The sequence below is a fragment of the Myotis myotis genome, unplaced genomic scaffold (assembly GCF_014108235.1).
Source record: "Myotis myotis isolate mMyoMyo1 unplaced genomic scaffold, mMyoMyo1.p scaffold_m19_p_53, whole genome shotgun sequence".
NCBI classification, from domain to species: domain Eukaryota; kingdom Metazoa; phylum Chordata; class Mammalia; order Chiroptera; family Vespertilionidae; genus Myotis; species Myotis myotis.
The window spans coordinates 657,177-676,666 of record NW_023416361.1 but is presented as its reverse complement, the minus strand read 5'-3'; the positions used below and the strand labels follow the sequence as shown (position 1 = coordinate 676,666).

The window sequence follows — 19,490 nt, the reverse complement described above, 5'->3', positions numbered from 1 at the left end:
CCCTCAGCCTCAGGGGACCCCAAACCACGCCTCTGTCCTCTCACCAGGTGTCTAAGAAACGCCTGCTGTGAACTAAACAAACAGCATCTGAAAGGCCCCACAGACTAAATGCTGTGATCTTTACGACAAAACAGAGGCGAGATCCTGGCAACGGCACCACATTTAGGGGAGAAACAGCCCGAGTACAGGTGAGAGGCCTGCTCAGAGGTAGCACCTGCAAAAGAGACTTACCCACCCCCCCCCGCCCGCCCCCGCCAGGAACCGCCCACCAGGAACCGCCCGCCAGGAACCGCCCACCAGGAACCGCCCGCCAGGAACCGCCGCCACGCGGAGCCCGCTGTGTCCACATCACCGCCAGGCGGGCAGCTGGGCTGGCTGTGCCCAGTGTCAGAGGAAGCAGGCCGGGCTCATGGGGACAAGCAGGTAACACCCCCCCCCCCACTCCTCCCTCCTGGAACAGCATTTTATCTCTGGCCCCAGAGTGAGAGGGAACTAGGGATGTGCTGGTGGTTGTGTGTGTGTGTGTGTGTGTGTGTGTGTGTGTGTGTGTGCGCGCATGTGTTTCAGAACAGCTGGAGTAACTGGGATTTTTTAAGCCAATATATATATATGTATATCTTTTTGTTGTTAATCCTCATCTGAGGCTATTTTTTCCGTTGATTTTTAGAGAGAGTGGAAGGGAGGGGGAGAGGGAGAAAGGGAGAGAGAGAAACATGGATGAGAGAGACACACTGACTGGTTGCCTCCTGCAAGCTCCCCTACCAGCGCCGGGGATCCAGCCTGCCTGCAACTGAGGCACATGCCCTGGACTGGAATCAAACCCGGGACCCTCAGTCTGCAGGCTGATGTTCTATCCACTGAGCCACACCAGCCAAGGCAACGTGTATACTTCTGTGATCCGTGACCTGTATTTCATTGTTGCTCACCACACACAGTCTGATCATCTCTCCCCACATACAGGTACCCCAAAAACACGCATAGCTCAGCCGACACTTCTTTCTTTTCAGCCAGACTAAGCTTTGAACAAAGGAAATTCATCCTAAAATGCTATGGAAGTTTGAAAATGCAGTTAAGTACAAACACTGCCTCTGCAATTATTCCAAGTGTGGATATATTTTTGGGGGGCATCCTGATAACTCATTTTTTACTCCTTTTCAGGTGTAACTGATTTGAAATAATAGGTGAAGCCAAACTAAGCTTTAAACAAAGAACATTTACCCACTAGACTTTTTATGGGGTACATAAGATAAAGCTTACAGTACTAATACTGAACAAAACAATTCTTGATGTTTGCGATTCCATTGCTTCACGTATCAGCAGTGCCTGGACCAGAACAGTCACCCATTTGAAAACTCATTAACAAAAAATTATTAATTTCTGTAGATTCTTTTAAATTTTGAAAATGAACTGTATGTTAATAAACACTGACTTTATAATCACTTAAGTGTGTGTACACTTTGGGGGATACCCTCTATTTGGCCCCCTCAAATGATCTCTTTTACAACTAATATAAGATGCTAAATTCTCAATTGGCCTGGAATCCTCTTAACACACTTCTGGTCTGAAGAACTCCTATACATCCTTCAAGGCCCAAGGGAAAGTCACCTCAGCCATCAAACCTCTCAGACCTTCCCAGACAGACGTAGCCACTCCCATTCTGTGCACAGACAGCGCTTCGCACACAGCCCTGCTTTAGCCCACCCCGAGAAGGCCCTGCTGCTTTGGAATTTGAGATCCTGGAGGATCTGAATTCTTTAAACAGTGCCTGGCCCAGGGGGAATGAATGAATGATTGAATGAATGCCTGCATAAGTGAATAAATGGACCCCTCCATTCATCAAGCTCATTCCCTTAACCACCTGCAACCAGAGGCCAAGGTGAGGACGGGAGAGGAGCCCTGTGGTCTCCAGGGAGAAGCTGTGACCGCTGGCTCCCAGGCCGGCCCCAGCCCAGTGGAGTGCAGGTGGCACACCCCAGGGGGCTGCCTCCAGGTCAGACAGCCTTGTTCTCTGCTCTGTTGAGGGTTGGGTGGGGGGCTGGGGACAAGGGCTGAGACATGGGCAAGGAGCCTAGCGCAAAACTGGTTCCAGCCAGCGGCTCCTGTGCCTGGACTCCTGGGGTCCTGGTGGGGGGGTTAGGGGGGGGCGGGCCTGGCCCTCCAGCCCAGAGGCTGTGCCCGGGACTGATTGGCCTGCCTCCTTCTGCCGCCAGAGAAAGTCTTCATCTGCTGGAACGCTCCAGTTAAATACCAATTAGGACGTCCTGTCCACTGCTCTCTCGCAGTATATTAGTCATGCCATTAGCACTGCTGCCTGTGCAAATTAAACATGCACTTAAACGGACGGCCTGGCGGACGGCCGGACGGGCGGAGGGGCACCTCCTCCGCCGGTTTGCATCGCATTCGAGCATCAACATCTAACAGTCCCGGACGGGCCTCCGGTGAGGGCCACCCGCTGCCGCCAGCTGCCGCTCGCTCGTCTCCACCGTCTCCGCGCCGGTCCACCGCCAGCCGGTCCGCCCGGCCCTGGTGCAGAGCAGCGCCTGGCCCCACGGCAGGAGGCCCTCTGCTAGGCAGCCCCGTGGCTCCCACCCCACCCCCCTGGCACGGAGGTGTGCGTTTCAGTGAGAGGAGGCGCTGGGGGTGGGGAGGGGCAGCCCCCGGAGCCCCTGCCGCTCCCACGCCGACCGATTGGTCCTGCATTCCAGCCGAGAGACGGGAAGCAGATGGTGCGGGAGGAGGAGGGGCAGCCGAGGACCCGCGGGGACGTCCCTGCCGCCGGCCCCTCCGAGGGCTGGGCTGCGGCGCCCTCGGCTAAGGACAGAGCTCCCGCCTCTGACCGGCCGGGGAGCGGGCACAGCAGGTGTGACGCCGCTTCTCCGAACAGCCAGGGGTGGCGGCAGGAAGCAGGCCGGCGGGGGGCGGGTAGCGGCGCTCCGGCCCCACCCCTCTGGTGCATCCCTAGGGCTCCCTCCACCCGCCGCCCGCGGAATGCTGCCGCCCTTTTCGTGCGGGAGAGGGCACCGTGGCAGCGGGAGCTGCGGGCGGACTCGAGCTGACCCTCGTGCCCTGCCTCGGAGGTCTTCTTAAACCACGTGTGTTTGCTGCCTTCAGAGGAAGGGCGGGGCGAGAGAAGCATCGACGAGGAGAGAGTCCCTGGCCGGCTGCCTCCTGCGCGCCCCCACGGGGATCAAGTCCGCACCCTGGGCCTGTGCCCCGTGGGATCGAACCGTGGCCTCCCGCCCAACCCCCAGCCACGCCGGCCGGGCTCCGGAGGCTCTTGCCTGTGGCCCGCTGGGTCCCCTCGGCCTGGGCGTGGGCGCCCCAGCCGGTCAGGATGGGCACCACCCCGGGGGCAGGAGGGACAGAGCAGCCAGCATTGTTTTCAACACTTTATTATAAAAAGTATTTTTCAAACCATGAGTTTTTTCTAATACAAGTAAAAGGGGGCGAGGCCAACACCCCCGGGTCGGAACCAGGAGACTGGGGCGCCCCTGGGACCGAAGATGAAAATGGCGACGAGAAACCGAGGCAAAGCTTGTGCATCGCGCTTAGGGGAGGGGCAGCTTCTCCCGGGTTTTGTTTTCATTTATACAAAACAACGCCCTCTGGGGGGCCAAGAACCCCCTCCTCGCAGCAGCAGGCGGAGGCAGCCAGGTCCAGGCGCCCTCCCCGTGGGCTGCGGGGACCTCCCGCTGCTGCGAGGAGGGGCCGTGGGGCCCCAGGAGGCCACCCCCCCCCCCCCACCATCCTGGTTCCTCCGCTTGGAGGGTGGCAGGACGATGGCACCAATGACCTGGGCACATGGAGGGGCTGGCGCTCCCGGGAGCCTGTCCTCTGCCCATTGCTCTGGTGCCTGGTGCCTGCACGCCTGTGAGTGTGCGGGGCCTGTGCCGGGTCTGCCAGAGGTGCACGCGCCCCACGTGCCCGTGTGCGCCTGCGGAGGCCCCCCGCACGCATCCCCGCACTGCTCTCTTCACACCGTCCTCCTGAGAGGCTCGGTGGTCTGCTCCGCGTTACAACAATATCAAAATTTTAAGAAAACGGGTACAGGGAGGTTGGGGTGGGCCGGGGCAGGGCACCCAGAGGCAGGATGACAGCGGGAGGTCTTGGCACCGTGAATACCAAGTTCATCTCATCTCCAGCCAGGAAGGGCTGGGGCTCAGCGGTGCTGGTGGCACAGAGAAGCAATGCCACCCGCCCCCCCCCCCCCCCCCCGTTCCCCGGCTGGGCCACTGCTCCCCGGGCCAGCTGGGCTGTCTGGGCCCCACAGCCGTGCTCAGCTCCCTGCAGACTTGGGCACAGAAAACCCCATCTCCCCAGGCCCCGGTGCAGACCCTGCCTTGCGCCCACTTTTGGCCGTGGGCGGCAGCTCTCCCCGGGGAAGGCTGCAGTGGGCTCCCGGCCAGGCAGGGGTCCCTCGTGGCCCATGCACGCGGCACAGGCACCATGATTTGTGCTTTGCTTGGGGGAGGGGGTGGTGTCGTCCTGGGGGGGGGGGGGGCTCCAAAGTCCATCATCAAGTGAGAAATAGGGGTGGCAGTGGTAGCATTGACAGAGGAGGAATCCTTTCAGTCTTACGGTTTCAAGGGGACAGAGAATGCCTCCACCAGGTAGGCCCCCGGGATTTCCCCCTGCTTGGGGGTGAGGAAGCTGGGTGGGGTCACTGTCCATAGGATGGACAGCGATGTCACATGGAGAAGGCCCCTCCCCTGGGGGCTAATCCTGCTGGGAGAAGCAGCCCATCCCTCCCTCCCTCCCTCCCTCCCTCCCTCCCTCCCTCCCTCCCTCCCTCCCTCTTCTCTGTGGCTGGAAAGACCCCAGAATTTTCTTCCCCGACTGCATGCCATCCAGCACCCTCAATGCTGAGGAGAGGGTGGCCCCAGGGCTGCCATGGCTTCAGATCTCTGCTACGTGGCTACTGGGTGGCTGGTGGGGCGTGGGGGCCAGGTGAGGGTGGCCCAATTGCGGGGCCCAAGGTTGCCAGGAGCTGGCCAGGGGTCCCATAGCAGCACCAGAGAGGGGAGAAATAGGGCGGCGGGGGGGGGGGGGGAACCTCCCTTGGGAAGCCTAAGGAAGGGCAAGCTGGTACCTGGGGGGCACAGAGCCATCTGCCCCTCCTCCCAGCACTTGCCATCCCATAGGGCTCCTGACAGCTGGGCCAAGTTCACCAGACCCCAGTGGGCAGGTGTGACCCCGCCTCCCCACCCCAGCGTCTCCCCATCCAGAGCCTGGGCTGTGAGGGGCAGAGGGAGGGCCTGAGGCACTTTGAGGAGGGACCAAGGGGCGGGGCGGGCCTTGCTCCTCTGTGGAGACTGGGGTGGGTGACTGACAGGAACTCGGGCCTATGCACGCGGAACATGCAGCTCAAAGGGACAGCTTCTCCCAGATGCCCAGGGACAGCTGAGCAGGAAGTGGTGTGGGGAGCAGGAGCTTCGGACTCAGTATCCCCGGCTCCCGCGTCCCCTCGCACTTTCTGGCCTCAGTGGGTGAGGCGCGACCCAAGTCTGAGCTCCTCCCGCATGGCTCCCTCCCCCCAGGCCGTGCCCCTCCACAGGGGTGCCGCTCACCTCTCACTCAGGGCCCCAACCCTGACCCCAAGGAAACGCGTTGCTGGGACTCGCTAGGTAAGGAGATCCGAGAGGCTCGGTGCTGTAAGGAGCGGTTTAGGGCCAGCCCGAGGTCCTGGGGAAGCCCGGGTGGAAGGGGAGGAGGCCTGTGACCCAGGGGTGCGGGAGCAGACGCGGGTGGCGGGTGTCTGTGTCGGCAGAGGTGAGTGGGGGTGCGGCCCCTCTGTGGGGACAGACTGAGGTGGCAAGGAGGGTCGTGTGGGACATCCCTCTGCAGGACGAGGAGGGCATACGCCACCAGCCTCCCCGGAGAGCACGCTGCCCATGGCCCAGGGGCCTCCGGTCTATGTAACAGCCTCACGGCGCCCTGGGCGCGCCCCTGCCTCTCGGGTCTAGACCGGCTCCAACGCCGGCCGCGTCCACTCGCACGGGCCGGGTGCCCTCTCCGTGGGAACGGGGAGCAGCATGTGGGGGAGGCTCCTCCTCAGGGAGGCCCTCCGGCCTGCTCCCCAGTGGAGAACAGACATTCCAGTGTTGGGTGGGGAGGGGGCTCCCGGGCTCTGGAGGGCTGGGTGCCCAGGTGCACGAGATGAGACCAGCGCAGGGCACCGCCAGGCAGAGGAGGCGCAGCAACATCCAAGCCACAGAGAGGACACGCGGGGAGGATGGGACCGGGGATCAGAACCAGGGCTCTGCCCAGGCCCCGGCTCTCCTCTCCGGAGGGCGTGTGGGCCGTCCCTGGGAGTCCGGGAGGGTCGCTGGGGAGGAGGCGGGACGTGCGGGCGGAGGGCGCAGACGGAGCTCTGGGAGGGACTACACGTACCACTCCTTCTTGGAAATGAAAGACCCATCGTTCTGAGAAACCATGTTGTCGGCCAAGTCCAGCTGCTCGGGGTCGTACTGGTAGCCCAGGGTCCGGTCCCCGTAGCCGTCCTGACAGGCCTGGGCCTCGTCCACCGTGAAGTAGGGCCGCTTGGCGTCCTCGTCGTACTTGGGGTGCGTGCCCCCCACCTTGCACTCGCGCCCCCCGCCGCCCTCCTCCTCCTCCTCCTCTTCGTAGCTGCTGCCCCCCAGCGGGCCGGCCTTCTTCTCGTCGTCCGAGTCGTCGGGGTACTGCAGGCTCTGGCCCAGCGGCGGGTGGTGCTGGGGGACGCCCGCCTTGCTGTAGCCGTTGCCGTACACGTGCTTCTTGGTGCTGTAGTCGCCCTTGAAGGTGTGGCGGCGCCGGCGCAGGGCCAGCACCGTGCCCCCGACCACCAGCAGCAGCAGCAGCACGCTCCCCGCCACGCCCCCGATGATGGCCGTGGGCACCGGCCCGGCCCGCCGCCCGTGCTCCGAAGGCGACGGGGTGTAGGGGAATTCTGGGGGAGGAAGAGATGGGGGGGTGGTCAGTGTCCGCTCGTTGGCCGGGAAGGGGGAGGCCGGCCAGGGAGTGGGCCCAAGGCCCAGGGACAGACAACTCCAGCGCCCCGCCCCCCCACCCAAGGCTGCAGGCCGAAGGGAGGCAGAGGCAGCTGTGTGGCCCCAGAGCCTCTGTGCCCGCCTCCTTGGCTGTGGTGCCGGCCCACCCTGACCCCGTGCCCACCGATGCATCACGGCCACGTCTCCCGTGGAGCAGGCTGCTGTCACTGCCCGTGAACACAGGGAGAGCCCAGAGGCTCAGTGACCTGCCCACAGCCAGCGGCCATGATGCAGCCAGGGCTCCTGCATGTCCAGCCCTTGCCAATGTCACCACTGCCTCTGCCCACACCTGCGGTCACCAGCCCCCTGACTTCACCTGCCCCTGGAGCATGAGGAGGAGGACCGGCTCCGGGGGCTGGCCCATAGATGCCCAGCAAGTGCCAGAAACGAGGGCTGTGACTCTGGGCTGTGGTCTGGCCCTGCAGGCACGGGGGGGGGGGGGGGGGCGGGGGGGGCGGGGGGGTAGCCAGGATGTGTAGGAACGGGCGTGCGAGCATGGGACTTGGTACTACAGGGGACAGAGGGCACCTGGGCACACACCCTGTGCCATGGCGAGCCGTGTGCCATGCTAATGTGTGTGTATGACACGGTCACACTGAGGACAGAGCGGAAGTGAGAGGCAGGAAAGGTAGAGAGGAGAAAGGAAGAGGCTGGGCAGGCGACTTTCCTGGCCAGTGGGGCCAGGCCAGAGGCCGAGGGGCAGTTCCCAGCACCACCACAGGGTGGCACCGGAGACCACGGCCAGCCGGGCCGGAGGAGCAGCGCGGGTCAAGGCACACCTGGAGGCTGGGGCCCTGGGCATCCCTCCTTTCTGCAGGTGGAGGGTGGGTTTGGGCCCACGTCCTGGCCTTCGGGTAGGTCTCTGCCAGCTCACGCTCTGATCCAGCTGCCCTCGCTGCGCGGGAACCTGCCGCTCCTCTGAGGCGGGCGGCCCCGCTGCGGTGTGCGGCGCTGTGGGCAGCAGGGGGGCAGGGCAGAGACTCCAGGATGGAAAAGTCCTTCCCAGGGCTCAGGCTGGCAGGGCCACCCACGGAGGAGGGGGTGGGGGTGTCCACGGGCGGAGTTGGCAGAGCTCCCGTCCCCATTGTGTCCTCCGTGCAGGTGCCCACATGGCCGCCCAATGGTTTTTATTTTTAAATCTAGTTTGTTTTTTTAAAAAATTGATTTCAGAGAGGAAGGGAGGGAGGGAGGGAGGGAGAGAGAGAGAGAAAGAGAGAGAGAGAGAGAGAGAGAGAGAGAGAGAGAGAGAGAGAAACATCCATGATGAGGGAATCATGGACCAGCTGCCTCCTGCTTGCCCCACGCTGGGGATGGAGCCTGCAACCCAGGCCTGTGCCCTGACCGGGAATGAACCCTGACCTCCTGCTTCAGAGGTCAACGTTCAACCACTGAGCCACGCCGGCCGGGCTGCCCAATGATTATTTACTGAATATCTGTCCTCACTGCCCACGTCCAGGGCAGCATCTCTGGAGCCTCAAGGTTCTTCTGGTCTCACACATGCTCCCCACGAGGGGCACCGAGAGGCAGCGGCCTCTTCCAGAACTTGCACTGCCTGTGACCTCCCCCTGTCTGTGACCTCCCCCTGTCTGTGACCTCCCCCTGTCTGTGACCTTCCCCTCCTGTGACCTTCCTCTGTCTGTGACCTTCCCCTATCTGTGACCTCCCCGTCTGTGACCTTTCCCTGTCCGTGACCTCCCCCTGTCCGTGACCTTCCCCTGTCTGTGACCTTTCCCTGTCTGTGACCTCCCCCTGTCTGTGACCTTCCCCTCCTGTGACCTCCCCCTGTCTGTGACCTTCCCCTCCTGTGACCTTCCCCTGTCTGCAACCTCCCCCTGTCTGTGACCTCCCCCTGTCTGTGACCTTCCCCTGTCTGTGACCTTCCCCCCTGTGACCTTCCCCCCTGTGGCCGCTCCAGTTCCCACCCAGGCCGGATGCTCTCTCCTCTCTTCACCTGCTCCACCTGTCACCCATCCACTCATCCTTCCGTCTGTCCATCCGCCCGGCCACCTGGTCAGCAAGCGTGTGCTGAGCACCTACTTTGCTCGTGTCCACAGGGGCAGGACTCGCGCTCTTGGAGACGAGTTTTAGAGAGTGGGAGAAAGGGAGAGACACACCATTGTGAGAGACACATCGATTGGTTGCCTCCCACAGGCACCCTGACCTGGGGCTGGGGAGGAGCCTGCAACCAAGGTACATGCCCTTGACTGGAATCAAACCTGGGACCCTTCGGTCTGCAGGCTGATGCTCTATCCACTGAGCCACACTGGCCAGGGCCCCGGGGAGCTTTCTGGACCAGGGGAACCCTGGTTGTGTTGGCTGTGTTAGGTCCAGGCTTGTGCAGAGGAAGAAGAATGGCTTAAGACGACTCTAGCCCCACAGACTTGGGGGGGAAGATGCTACGCGGGGAGCCGAGAGCAGTCGCTACAGGGACAAACGCAGCTGCGCGGGCTGCCTGCCTTGGAGAGCCCGCCCGCACACTCTGTCCCTCCAGCTGTCCGTGCCAGCAGCACACACAGCCCCCATCGCTGAGCGGGGAGGGAGGGAGGGCTCGGCGGGGTTGCCGTGCTTGCTGGCGGCGGGATCCAGCTGCAGCCCTCAAATCCTCTTACAAAGGGCAGCGCGCCGTTCCTGACTGGCTGCGCTTCCCCTGGGGCACGGGCCTCTGCGTCCCTGGGGCCCTGGGCCCTGACGGAGCTGCGGGGGCTTCGGTGGGTGAGCAGAGCGGAGGGCGGGGCTGGCCGTCTGGATCTAGGATCTGGAGGAGGCCTGTGGCCAACAGGAATGTTTGGACTCGCTTCCCAAACCAACACAGACAGGCAGGAAGTGCTCGGGCACCAGACTAGGCTGGACGCTGTGAGAACTACACCTCCCAGCATGCAGTGCGGCGAGCCAGAGACAGTGGGAAGGCCGGGGGTCAGACTCCGGGGAGCTCTTCCCTCCTCTGCAGCTGCAGCAGCTGAGCATCTGTCAGGCCCGCAAAGGGGCCTCGTCGAGCCCGTGGGACGCCGGGTCCTCCGAGGTGCAGGCACAGCTGCCTTCCCAGACCCCCGCCCCAGCCCAGCGGGCTGTTGGCACACTCAGCACGCAGCCGCTCACCTGCTGCTGGCACATCTCCTCGCCAGGGGCACCCCTTCAGGACCGCTGCACCAGCCCGGGGTCTGAAGAGCACCTTGCCCATGGGGCACGCCCTGTCACCTTCATGGGAGGGGGCTGACCCCCTACACCCCACGGCCTCCCTGGCCTGCTCTGCAAGTGGCCTGAACCCCCAGCCCAGGGGCCTAATTCAGCCCCTTTAGTTTGATCAGGGACACCTCCTGAGCGCCACCCCACGGGGAGAAGGGAGGGGCTCACCAGTTTGTTTTGTGACCTGCCCTCAGCGGGGCTCAGGCCCCGTGGGAGCCCCAGGGAGGTCGTTTCCTCTGCTCTCACCCCATGGCCCCCGTGCAGGCCCTGGGTCCCCTAGGAAGACCCACACGCAGCCCTCACTGCTCCCCGCGGCATCCACAGCGCCTCCCAAATGCACGGTCGGAACCAGCCCTGCCACTGCCTCTCCGGGAACCCGCAGGCTCCCCTCGGACAGAGAAAGCCCCTGCTTCCGTTTCCTCCCACACACTCCCCCAGGGGACCCCCACCTCCGCCCACGCACTCATCCCTGTAGGAACAACTCAAATACCACCTCTTCTGGGACCCGGGACCTAGAGAATCCTGTGCCAAAGCATGTGTGTGTGGGGGGGTGCAGTGGCCAGGGACACGTGTGCCCTGCACACACGTGTGTTGTGCACACGCCCTGCGGCCCACCTTCTGTCCATCCTGGCCCCACTGCTCTCCATCCCTCTGCACAGGCACCAGGGCTCAGCTGCTCCCCGAACCGATGGGAGAACGAAAACGAGAGCTTCCACTGCTCGTCTCCCTCACACGGTCCCTCCAGGCCGGCCGGGCGTGGGGAGGACAGGGGGTGTGACTGGGGTGCGTGGGCGGAGGTTATGGGGCCCAGGGCAGGCTGGTGTGACCATCAGAGCCCGAGGTCTCCACAGAAAGCCCAGGGAGCTGAGGCCCCGAGCGAAGGACTAGTTCAAGGCCACAGCCAGAAGGGCAAGTGTGTGAACACACTCAGGCCGAGTCTGTACCCCCATACGCCGCCTCTCCCTGGGTGGTCAGGCTCCCTCATGACGACCCCTCACTCTTGCTGCACCCAGTGCCAGCCTGTGGGGCGGCCTCGGCTCTTTCCAGTCTAACAGGTCCCTCCCGAAGAGCCTGGAGGCCAATGGCAGGGAATTGAAGAAAAGAGCAAGTGCCCCCCCTGCACCCCGAGAGGTGACAGACAGCCCGGCCTAGGTCGAGGCGGCCTTAGTGCAGCCACAGCTGCTCTTCCTGCAGCTGGGCCCCAAAATACCAACAAGGCCGCCCTCCTCACAGGCTCGGAACTCACGGTCCTCAGGTTTGCCCAGCCCTGCCCTGGGCCCCATAACCTCCGCCCACGCACCCCTGTCCCCGAGACACACCCGCGATGCCACTCTCTGCCACGCTCTCATCCTGCACGGCCAAGGCACAAGTTGAAGACACGCCTCCTCCACCTGGGAAGCTGGGAGGCCTTCCCCTCTGCTGGTCTGTTCCCGTCTTTCCCGCCGTAGTGACAACGGAGGCTGAGACGACCACGGAGGGTGGGCCATTCACAGGGAGGAGGTCTGTGCTGTCCTTGGCCCACATTCGGTATAACCCTGACCCTTCACGGCACCCCGTATTTTCCCCATTTTACAGACGAGGGCGCGTCCAGGTCCCGCCCGCCTGACACGGAAGGCCTTGCTCCTTCCCAGCCCTGTGAGTCTCCGAGCCTCTCAGCCCACATCCTCCCTTTGCCCCCAAAGCCTCCTCATCTGCATTGACAGAGAGAGAAATGCAGGGAGGACATCAGTTCAGCGGCAGGGCCCACACACCACCCTGGCTCTGGGCGACCTCCTTGCTCTCCCTCCAGTATCCCTGCAGAGGCCGGCCCCCTCCTCCTCCAGGCCGGCCCCCTCCTCCAGGCCGGCCCCCTCCTCCAGGCAGGCCTCCTCTTCCTCCAGGCCATCCTCCTCCTCCTCCAGGCAGGCCCCCTCCTCCAGGCCGGCCTCCTCCTCCTCCAGGCAGGCCCCCTCCTCCAGGCCGGCCTCCTCCTCCTCCAGGCCGGCCCCCTCCTCCAGGCAGGCCTCCTCCTCCTCCAGGCCGGCCCCCTCCTCCAGGCCAGCCTCCTCCTCCTCCAGGCCGGCCCCCTCCTCCAGGCCAGCCCCCTCCTCCTCCAGGCCGTCCCCCTCCTCCAGGCTGGCCTCCTCCTCCTCCAGGCCGGCCTCCTCTTCCTCCTCCTCCAGGCCGGCCTCCTCCTCCAGCACATGGGAGCTCCCTGAACCCCAGAGGCAGAGCTTGGAAATTAGCTCCATCGCAACCCCCCTCCCTCAAGCTGGCCTCCACAGTGGCTGCTGCTGGCAGAGCCCAGGGTGGACGCTCACACCGCTACCACAAGCAGCTCTGCTGTGAACAGCACTTACCCCCTCCTGCTCAGGGCCTCCCGACCGTCTCTCACAGCCATGAACGAGGAAAGAGAAAGGCCAGGGTTCCCAGGAGAATGGGAGACGGAGGAAAAGGGGGCACAGCTTCCTGTGACAAAGCCACCGGAAGGCGGGACGCGCAGTGGAGGAGCAGTGGGGGGCAGGGGGCGGGAGGGTGCGGCTGCCCACCTGTGATGTTGACCTCCACCTGGCCCGAGCGGGTGCCGATGGGGTTGGTGGCCTCGCAGACGTAGGTCCCCGTCAGGCTGTAGTCGATAGGACCCCTGAAGAAGAGGGTTGTGTTCTGGGCCTCCACGCCCCTGGGCAGAGAGCCGTTCAGCCTGTGGGGTGGGGACACGGCCGTCAGGACCCTCCTGCCACCACCTGGCGCCAGCCCAGCAGTGAGCGGGCGGGCCTGGCTCGGAAGGAGTCAGAGGGGAACCAGCACCACTGCCTGCATGGGGCAGCGCTCTGGGCCTCGGCCGTTCACTCCTGACTGTCACTGCCCGGAGGCTCCCAGGGATGGGGGCCCCGCTGGACAGGTGGAGGGCCCTGAGGGTCACGGCCAAGGAAAGCCAGTAAGGGGCAGGCCTGGAGCTTCGACCAGCTCTCTGGACGCCTGCCCGGCGCTCTTTCTAACACTCATGGCTCCTGGTTGTTGACCTGGTTAACCACACAGATGTCTGGGCTCTCGCCCCAGCTCCACTAAAGCAGGACCACTGGGGCCATGGCCTGGGGAGCTGTATTTTTTTTTAAATTTTTTTTATTGATTTGAGAAAGGGAGAGGGAGAGAGAGAAACATCAATGATGAGAATCATTGATTGGCTGCCTCCTGCACACCCCACACTGGGATGGAACCTGCAACCTGGGCATGTGCCCTGATCAGGAATTGAACCATGACCTCCTGGTTCATAAGTCGACCCTCAACCCCTGAGCCACGCCAGCCGGGCTGGCTATCTGCATTTTAACAAGCTACTTGGGTAAGGAGATGTGACCCAGGCTTAGGAATTGTTCCATGTCCCTCTCTTGTGTTCTTGCTGGTCATGTCACAGGGCTGGAAGTTTCCGGAACATAGGGAACTTCCTTCCTCTTGATCGCCAAGGCGCAGAGCGATTACTCCGTGGGCTCCACAGCTGCGGGGCCCACGGATGGCAGTGGCGAGCAGGCCCCACGCACTCACACCTTCAGAAGCACTTCCGGTTCCAGGAGGTAGAGGGCGATGGCAGGTGCCCAGTGCCCTCTCCCTCCTGCAAAAGAATGTGGAGCCCTGGTTGGTGTAGCTCAGTGGGTAGAGCGTCGGCCTGCGGATTGAAGGGTCCGGTTTGATTCCTGGTCGGAGCACAGGCCCAGGTTGAGGGCTGGATCCCCAGTCGGGGGCCTGCAGGAGGCAGCCGATCCATGATTCCCTCTCATCACTGATGTTTCTCTCTTTCCCTCTCCCTTCCTCTTTGAAATCAATAAAAATATATTTTAAAAATAATAAATGTGTTTAAAAAAAGAAAAAGATGTAGATGTAATCTAGACAGCCGTCTCTGCCCACCGTGTCGGCTCCTCCGTGGCCTCCCTACCCACAGCCCTTCTCCAGGAGAGCTGGTGGCGGCACTGGGCCACTGGAGGGGACAGAGCCCTGAGGACCAGGCCTGAGGCCCGCGAAGCCAGGAGAGGGACAACGGGAGGTGGGAGGAGCCCCCTGCACACAGGTGCTCTGGGCTGACGGCGGCCTCCTCCCTGAGAACATGGGGGTGTTGGAGGAGGAACAGGAATAGAGAAAGGTCTGGAAGGCTCCAGAAAGCCAGCTTTCCTGGGGACACCTGGACAGAAATAAATGCTGGGGGCTGGGGTGGCAGCGACTCAGACTGAATCACCCACGGGAAAGGCAGCATTATTAGGAGCAGAAGGGGGCAGGTCACAAGGTGAGCCTCTGGCCGACCGGTCTGTCCCGCTGACCAACGCTGTCACTCACTCAGGCCTCTCACGGTCCATTCCCCTCTCACCAAGAAACCCGAGCCTAGACCTGAATTTCCTCCCTGGCTCACACTCCTGAGGTTGGGTGGGGCCCTCTGTGACCAGCAGGCACCCAAGGGGCCGGCCCTCGCACTCACGTGGTCCAGTGGTACTCGGTGGCCGGGGGGTTAGCGTCGGCTTTGCAGGTGAGCTTCACATCCATCCGCTGCAGGTACCAATTCCCATCAAACCCTTCGATGGTCACCTCAGGCTCATCTGTGGCCAAAAGAACGAGGTCAGAGGAGCAGGACGTGAGGCCAGGGGACCCCAGACAGCGAAGGGGTGGCACTGACAGTGGCACGGAACCAGCTGAGAGGGGAAGCGTGAGGGGTGGGAAGACCACAGAACAACAAGGGGAACAACGAGGAGGAGAGGAAGGGTGAGCAAAGGGAGGTGATGGGGAAGAGAGGAGGGGGACGAATCAGCCCAGAAAGAGAACAGGAGGAGGAAGAGGAGAGGGGAGAGGGCAGAAGGAAGGGGAGAGGTGGGAGGGGAGAAAGGGGGCTGGGAGGGTGACAGGAGAAGGGAGGCCCGGGGAGGGCGGGGCGGGAAGGGACAGTGCCCTCCCGGAGGCCCGCCCGCCGCACCTGCCCCTGCTCACACTGCACGTGGACGGTGATGCTTTCCCGGAAGCGGTCCAGGTGGTAGTTGACGACGCAGGCCAGGGGCTGCAGGTGGGCCTCCCGGCCGGGCACCAGGCGGTAGCGGCTGACAACGGTGACCGTGCCGTTGGGGTTCCGGACCTCCTGGTACTCAGCCTCCCCCTTCAGCCGCGTTTCCCAGGACAGCACGCCAGGCGGCTTCCCGTTGGCCGAGGTGCAGGTGGCCACCAGGACCTTCTCGTCCCGCCCCTTCTCTGCACGGAGCGCTGCCTGGCTGCTCTCGATCCAGTTGGTGGGTTTGGCTGCAGGAAGTGGAGGGAACCATGGGCCTGGCTCTCATGCCCGGTCAGAGGGGCCCGGGTGGGGTGCCCCTGCCAGGCCTCGCTCAGGTCTCCGTAGCTGTCCTTATCGCTGTGCTCCCGGCACCCCTCCCGCGACTCTGCATGGCCGACCTCTGCTCCACCAACTGCACCGCCTTGGGCAGGCCCAGGCCTCTGGGAGGCGGGCCACGATCCAGGCAATGGCTCCTGCAGCCCTCTGTCCCGTGGCGTCTGAGGTTCTGCACACCTCCTGCCACCCACCAGTGGCCCCACAGTGGGGCTGAAGCCTGAATACTGGCCCTCAGCTCCGTCCAGAGCCGAGGGCCTGCCCCCACCCCTAGGAACTGTGGGCAGCCAGGCCAGAGGGACTGGAGGTACCAGGCCTGGAGCCCTGGGAGCTCGCCAACAGAAGAGAGTGTCTGGGCCCCTGAAACACACGGAGGCCACACCCAGCGCAGGCCCTCGCCCGCGGGGAGGGAGGGGGCAGCTCACCCATCACGGTCAGGTTGAGCTGGCTCTCTCGGTTGCCCGCAGGGAAGGTGGCAAACTCGCAGATGTAGACGCCCTCGTCGTCCAGCTCGAGGCGGGAGAGGCGGATGGTGCCGTCGGTGAAGGAAGGCCGCAGGAACTGCACGCGGTCGCGGTAGGGGGCCAGCACCGAGACGCCCATGGCCGGGTTGTAGATGGCCACGTTCTGCTTGGAGCCGTTGGTCGCCTTCTGCCAGGTGACCTGGGTGATCTTCACGCTGGGCAGCGGGTTGGCGAAGTTGCAGTGCAGCACCACGTCAGTGCCGACGAACCCGTACATGGAGTCGTTCACCTGCACCATCTGGGCATGGGCACCTGGGCGAGGGCGAGGGCGCGGGGGAGGGTCAGGGCAGGCACGCCCTCCACCCCCTCCCTGCGACCGGCTTCCCTTTCCCAGCAGTCACACTCCCCTTATTCTTTTTTAAAAATATATTTTTATTGGTTTCAGGGAGGAGAGGGAGAGAGAAACATCAATGATGAGAGAAAGTCATTGATTGGCTGCCTCCTGCACACCCCACACTGGGGATCAAGTCCTCATGGACATGTGCCCTGACTGGAATCAAATCATGGTTCATAGGTCGGTGCTCAACCGCTGAGCCACGCCAGCTGGGCATGTTCTCCTCATTCTGATTACACACAGAATACGTGCTTGTTATAGAAACACTGGGTGACACTGAAAAATACTGAGATGAGCCTGGCTGGTGTGGCTCAGTGGATAGAGCGTTGACCTGCAGACTGAAGGGTCCCAGGTTCCATTCTGGTCAAGGGCATGCACCTGGGTTGTGGGCTCGATCCCCCCAGAGTGGGGCATGCAGGAGGCAGCCAATCCATGGTTCTCTCTCATCATTGATGTTTCTATCTCTCTCCCCCTCTCCCTTCCTCTCTGAAATCAATAAAAATATAGAAAGGAAAAAAAGAAAAATACTGAGAAGAAAGTGAGAACCCATGACCCCGCCACTGAGAAATGCCTGGTAATCTTGTGGGAACGCCCTTGCACTTTCCTCTCTATAGCTGTCCCCCCATCTATTTACTTTTTTTCACAAAATCAAGACCATGCTTTGCATGTTGCTCCCTATGCTGCCTTCCAGCATAGCACCATAGCTGGAGCTATGTTGTCAATATTGCTCCACGGCAGCAAGTACCTGTCCACACCCTCATTTTTCAGTTTTTTGGCTAATCCTCAGCCGAGGATATTTTTCCATTGATTTTTAGAGAGAGTGGAAGGGAGGGGGGAGAGAGAGAGAGAAACATCGATGTAGAGACACAGGGACAGGGAGGAGCCTGCAACCAACATACATGCTTTTGACTGGAATAGAACCCTGGACCCCTCAGCCTGCAGGCCAATGCTCTATCCACTGAGCCACACGGGCCAGAGCTCATTTTCCATTTCCAATGAGGGTTGAATACGCTGCTTTTGAGCCCAGCCCAGCCGAGAGCCACCGGCCGCTTCACTTGCGGGGCCTGGGTTCCCTCCTCTGGCAGATGGGGCAGATAACCCACGGCCTCCACCTCACAGGGCTGCCAGAGAGCCAAATGGCCTGACGGACGAGGACCCGAGGAGGCAGGCAGCGCTGGGGGACACAGGAGCCCGGGCTCCTGCTCTCTCCTCCGCAGAGCTGCGTCCTGTGCCGGGTGCACTGGCTCGCTGCGCCCCCCGCCCCCCGCTCCCCACCCCAACCCAGCGGGGCAGGCAGAAGCACGCGGGGCCTTCAGAACTTGCTGGTTTCTGAGTTTCCCTCCCTTCTCCCATTCACTCTGCCACCAGGTGCTGAGGCCACTATCAGCACTTGAATCATATGAGCAATTCAGCCCCCGCCCCAAGGAGCAGATGCGACACTTCCTGCCTCCGACTCACGCAGTTCCTAGAAGGCCCGCCCTCCTGCCCCTGGATAATCCACTCGGCCACCTCCTCTGGGAAGCCCCCCTGATCCTCCAGCTGGGAACCCAGCCACATCCATTACAGCTCTTTTCTGCCTCGTGACGCCTCCGCCAGGCTGACTTGCCCAGAGCAGGTCTGTGTCTTTCACATCTGTGTCCTGTGCCCAGTGCCTGGCCCCACGGCACACTGGTGCCCGGGAAACATGTTCTACAGAGGATTCCCAGATCAGCCGGCCGGGGAGCACCACTGGCTGCAGCGTCGCCCCGACCCGCTGGGGCTGCACGCGGCACCCCTGGGCAGGGCACACACAAGAATCAACCCGCGAACGCGTCAGTAAGTGGGACAACAAACCTCTCTCCCTCTTCCTGCCTCTGAGACCAATCAATAAACAAATTATTCACAAGTCACCATGGAAGCAGGGGGTGGGGATTCGCAGGAAGGAGGGAGCGATCGGTGGGACTGAATAAATACCCCCATGGCCTCCCCCACGCTGTTCTATCCCATCAGAGTGGCTTCTGTTTGCGCTTCCACAGCCTGAACTTGGCTGAGCCCTGACCGGGCGGCCACCTCCTCTAGGCGTGCCTTCCGCTCTCTGCGCCGGGGCCTCTGTGCACAGCATGTCCCCGCGTCCTTTCTCCGCAGCCGGTCTACTGAGCGCCATCAGCAACCAGTGCCGGGCCCTGCACGGACCCAGGGACACAGCACGTCCCCGCGTCCTTTCTCCGCGGCCGGTCTACTGAGCGCCATCAGCAACCAGTGCCGGGCCCTGCACGGACCCAGGCACACAGCACGGCCGAGGGCAGTGATGGCGAACCTTTTGAGCTCGGCGTGTCAGCATTTTGAAAAACCCTAACTTAACTCTGGTGTTGTGTCACATATAGAAAGTTTTTGATATTTGCAACCATAGTAAAACAAAGGCTTATATTTGATATTTATTTTATGTATTTAAATGCCATTTAACAAAGAAAAATCAACCAAAAAAACGAGTTCGTGTGTCACCTCTGACACGCGTGTCATAGGTTCGCCATCACTGGCCTAGGGGCTTCCAGAGGGGTCTGGGGTTCCACAGCAGGAGCGTGGCCGTGCCGCCTCTGCATGGGGGCACCTGGGAGCAGGGCAGTCCTCTGAAGGCCCCAATGCCAGGGTCAGGGAAGCGGGCTGGCCCCTCGTCCCCTTATGAGGGCACCGGCCTGCACTCCCGAGGCCACGGGCTGTGCCCTGTGCTGGGCACCCAGGGACTCAGGAAATGCTTGTGACTAAAGGTCGCTGGTCCTCCACACCAGGCCCCTGCCACGCTCCGAGAGCTCCCCTGAGGTCCCCCTTCTCCCCCGCCCGCACGTCCGTCCACAAGACCCACCGGGGTATCTATAGCCCCACCCCCAGCTGTCCCTCAGTCAGTCTGTGGGGTTCCAACATGTCCCTGGCAGATGCCCTGCAGGCTGGTGGGCATCTGACAGAGGAGTGCCCACAGGAAGGAGGAGGCCTGAGTCCTAGCGGCTCCATCTTGAGCTGCCTAAGACCTGGCCAGGAGCCCCCGCTGAGCCCCACTTTCTTCTCCCCGAGCGGCCCTAACTGTTTGATTCCCTGAACTGTAGCCCAGCCCAGTG

General features: G+C 62.5%; 1 protein-coding gene and 1 long non-coding RNA gene across 3 annotated transcripts in view; one reads left to right on the top strand and one right to left on the bottom strand.

The window, feature by feature from the left end:
- The window catches only part of LOC118657362, a 28,019-nt gene extending 26,672 nt beyond the window's left edge, over positions 1 to 1,347 (top strand). The window contains exons 5-7 of one of the 2 annotated variants that reach the window (XR_004967999.1): positions 287 to 423; positions 1,008 to 1,068; positions 1,159 to 1,347. This is a non-coding gene — a long non-coding RNA (uncharacterized LOC118657362). Of the gene's footprint in view, positions 1 to 286; positions 424 to 1,007 lie in introns of both variants that reach the window. The other variant, XR_004967998.1, reaches the window with a different exon arrangement.
- A 3,445-nt stretch (positions 1,348 to 4,792) lies between these two features.
- The window catches only part of NECTIN1 (nectin cell adhesion molecule 1), a 65,681-nt gene continuing 50,983 nt past the window's right edge, over positions 4,793 to 19,490 (bottom strand). Inside the window, exons 2-6 of the mRNA XM_036311240.1 lie at positions 15,969 to 16,319; positions 15,156 to 15,458; positions 14,653 to 14,770; positions 12,740 to 12,891; positions 4,793 to 6,928 (exon numbers count right to left, since the gene is read on the bottom strand). Of these exons, the coding sequence (XP_036167133.1) occupies positions 6,381 to 6,928; positions 12,740 to 12,891; positions 14,653 to 14,770; positions 15,156 to 15,458; positions 15,969 to 16,319 (1,472 nt within the window). The 3' untranslated portion in view covers positions 4,793 to 6,380. The remainder of the gene's footprint in view (positions 6,929 to 12,739; positions 12,892 to 14,652; positions 14,771 to 15,155; positions 15,459 to 15,968; positions 16,320 to 19,490) is intronic.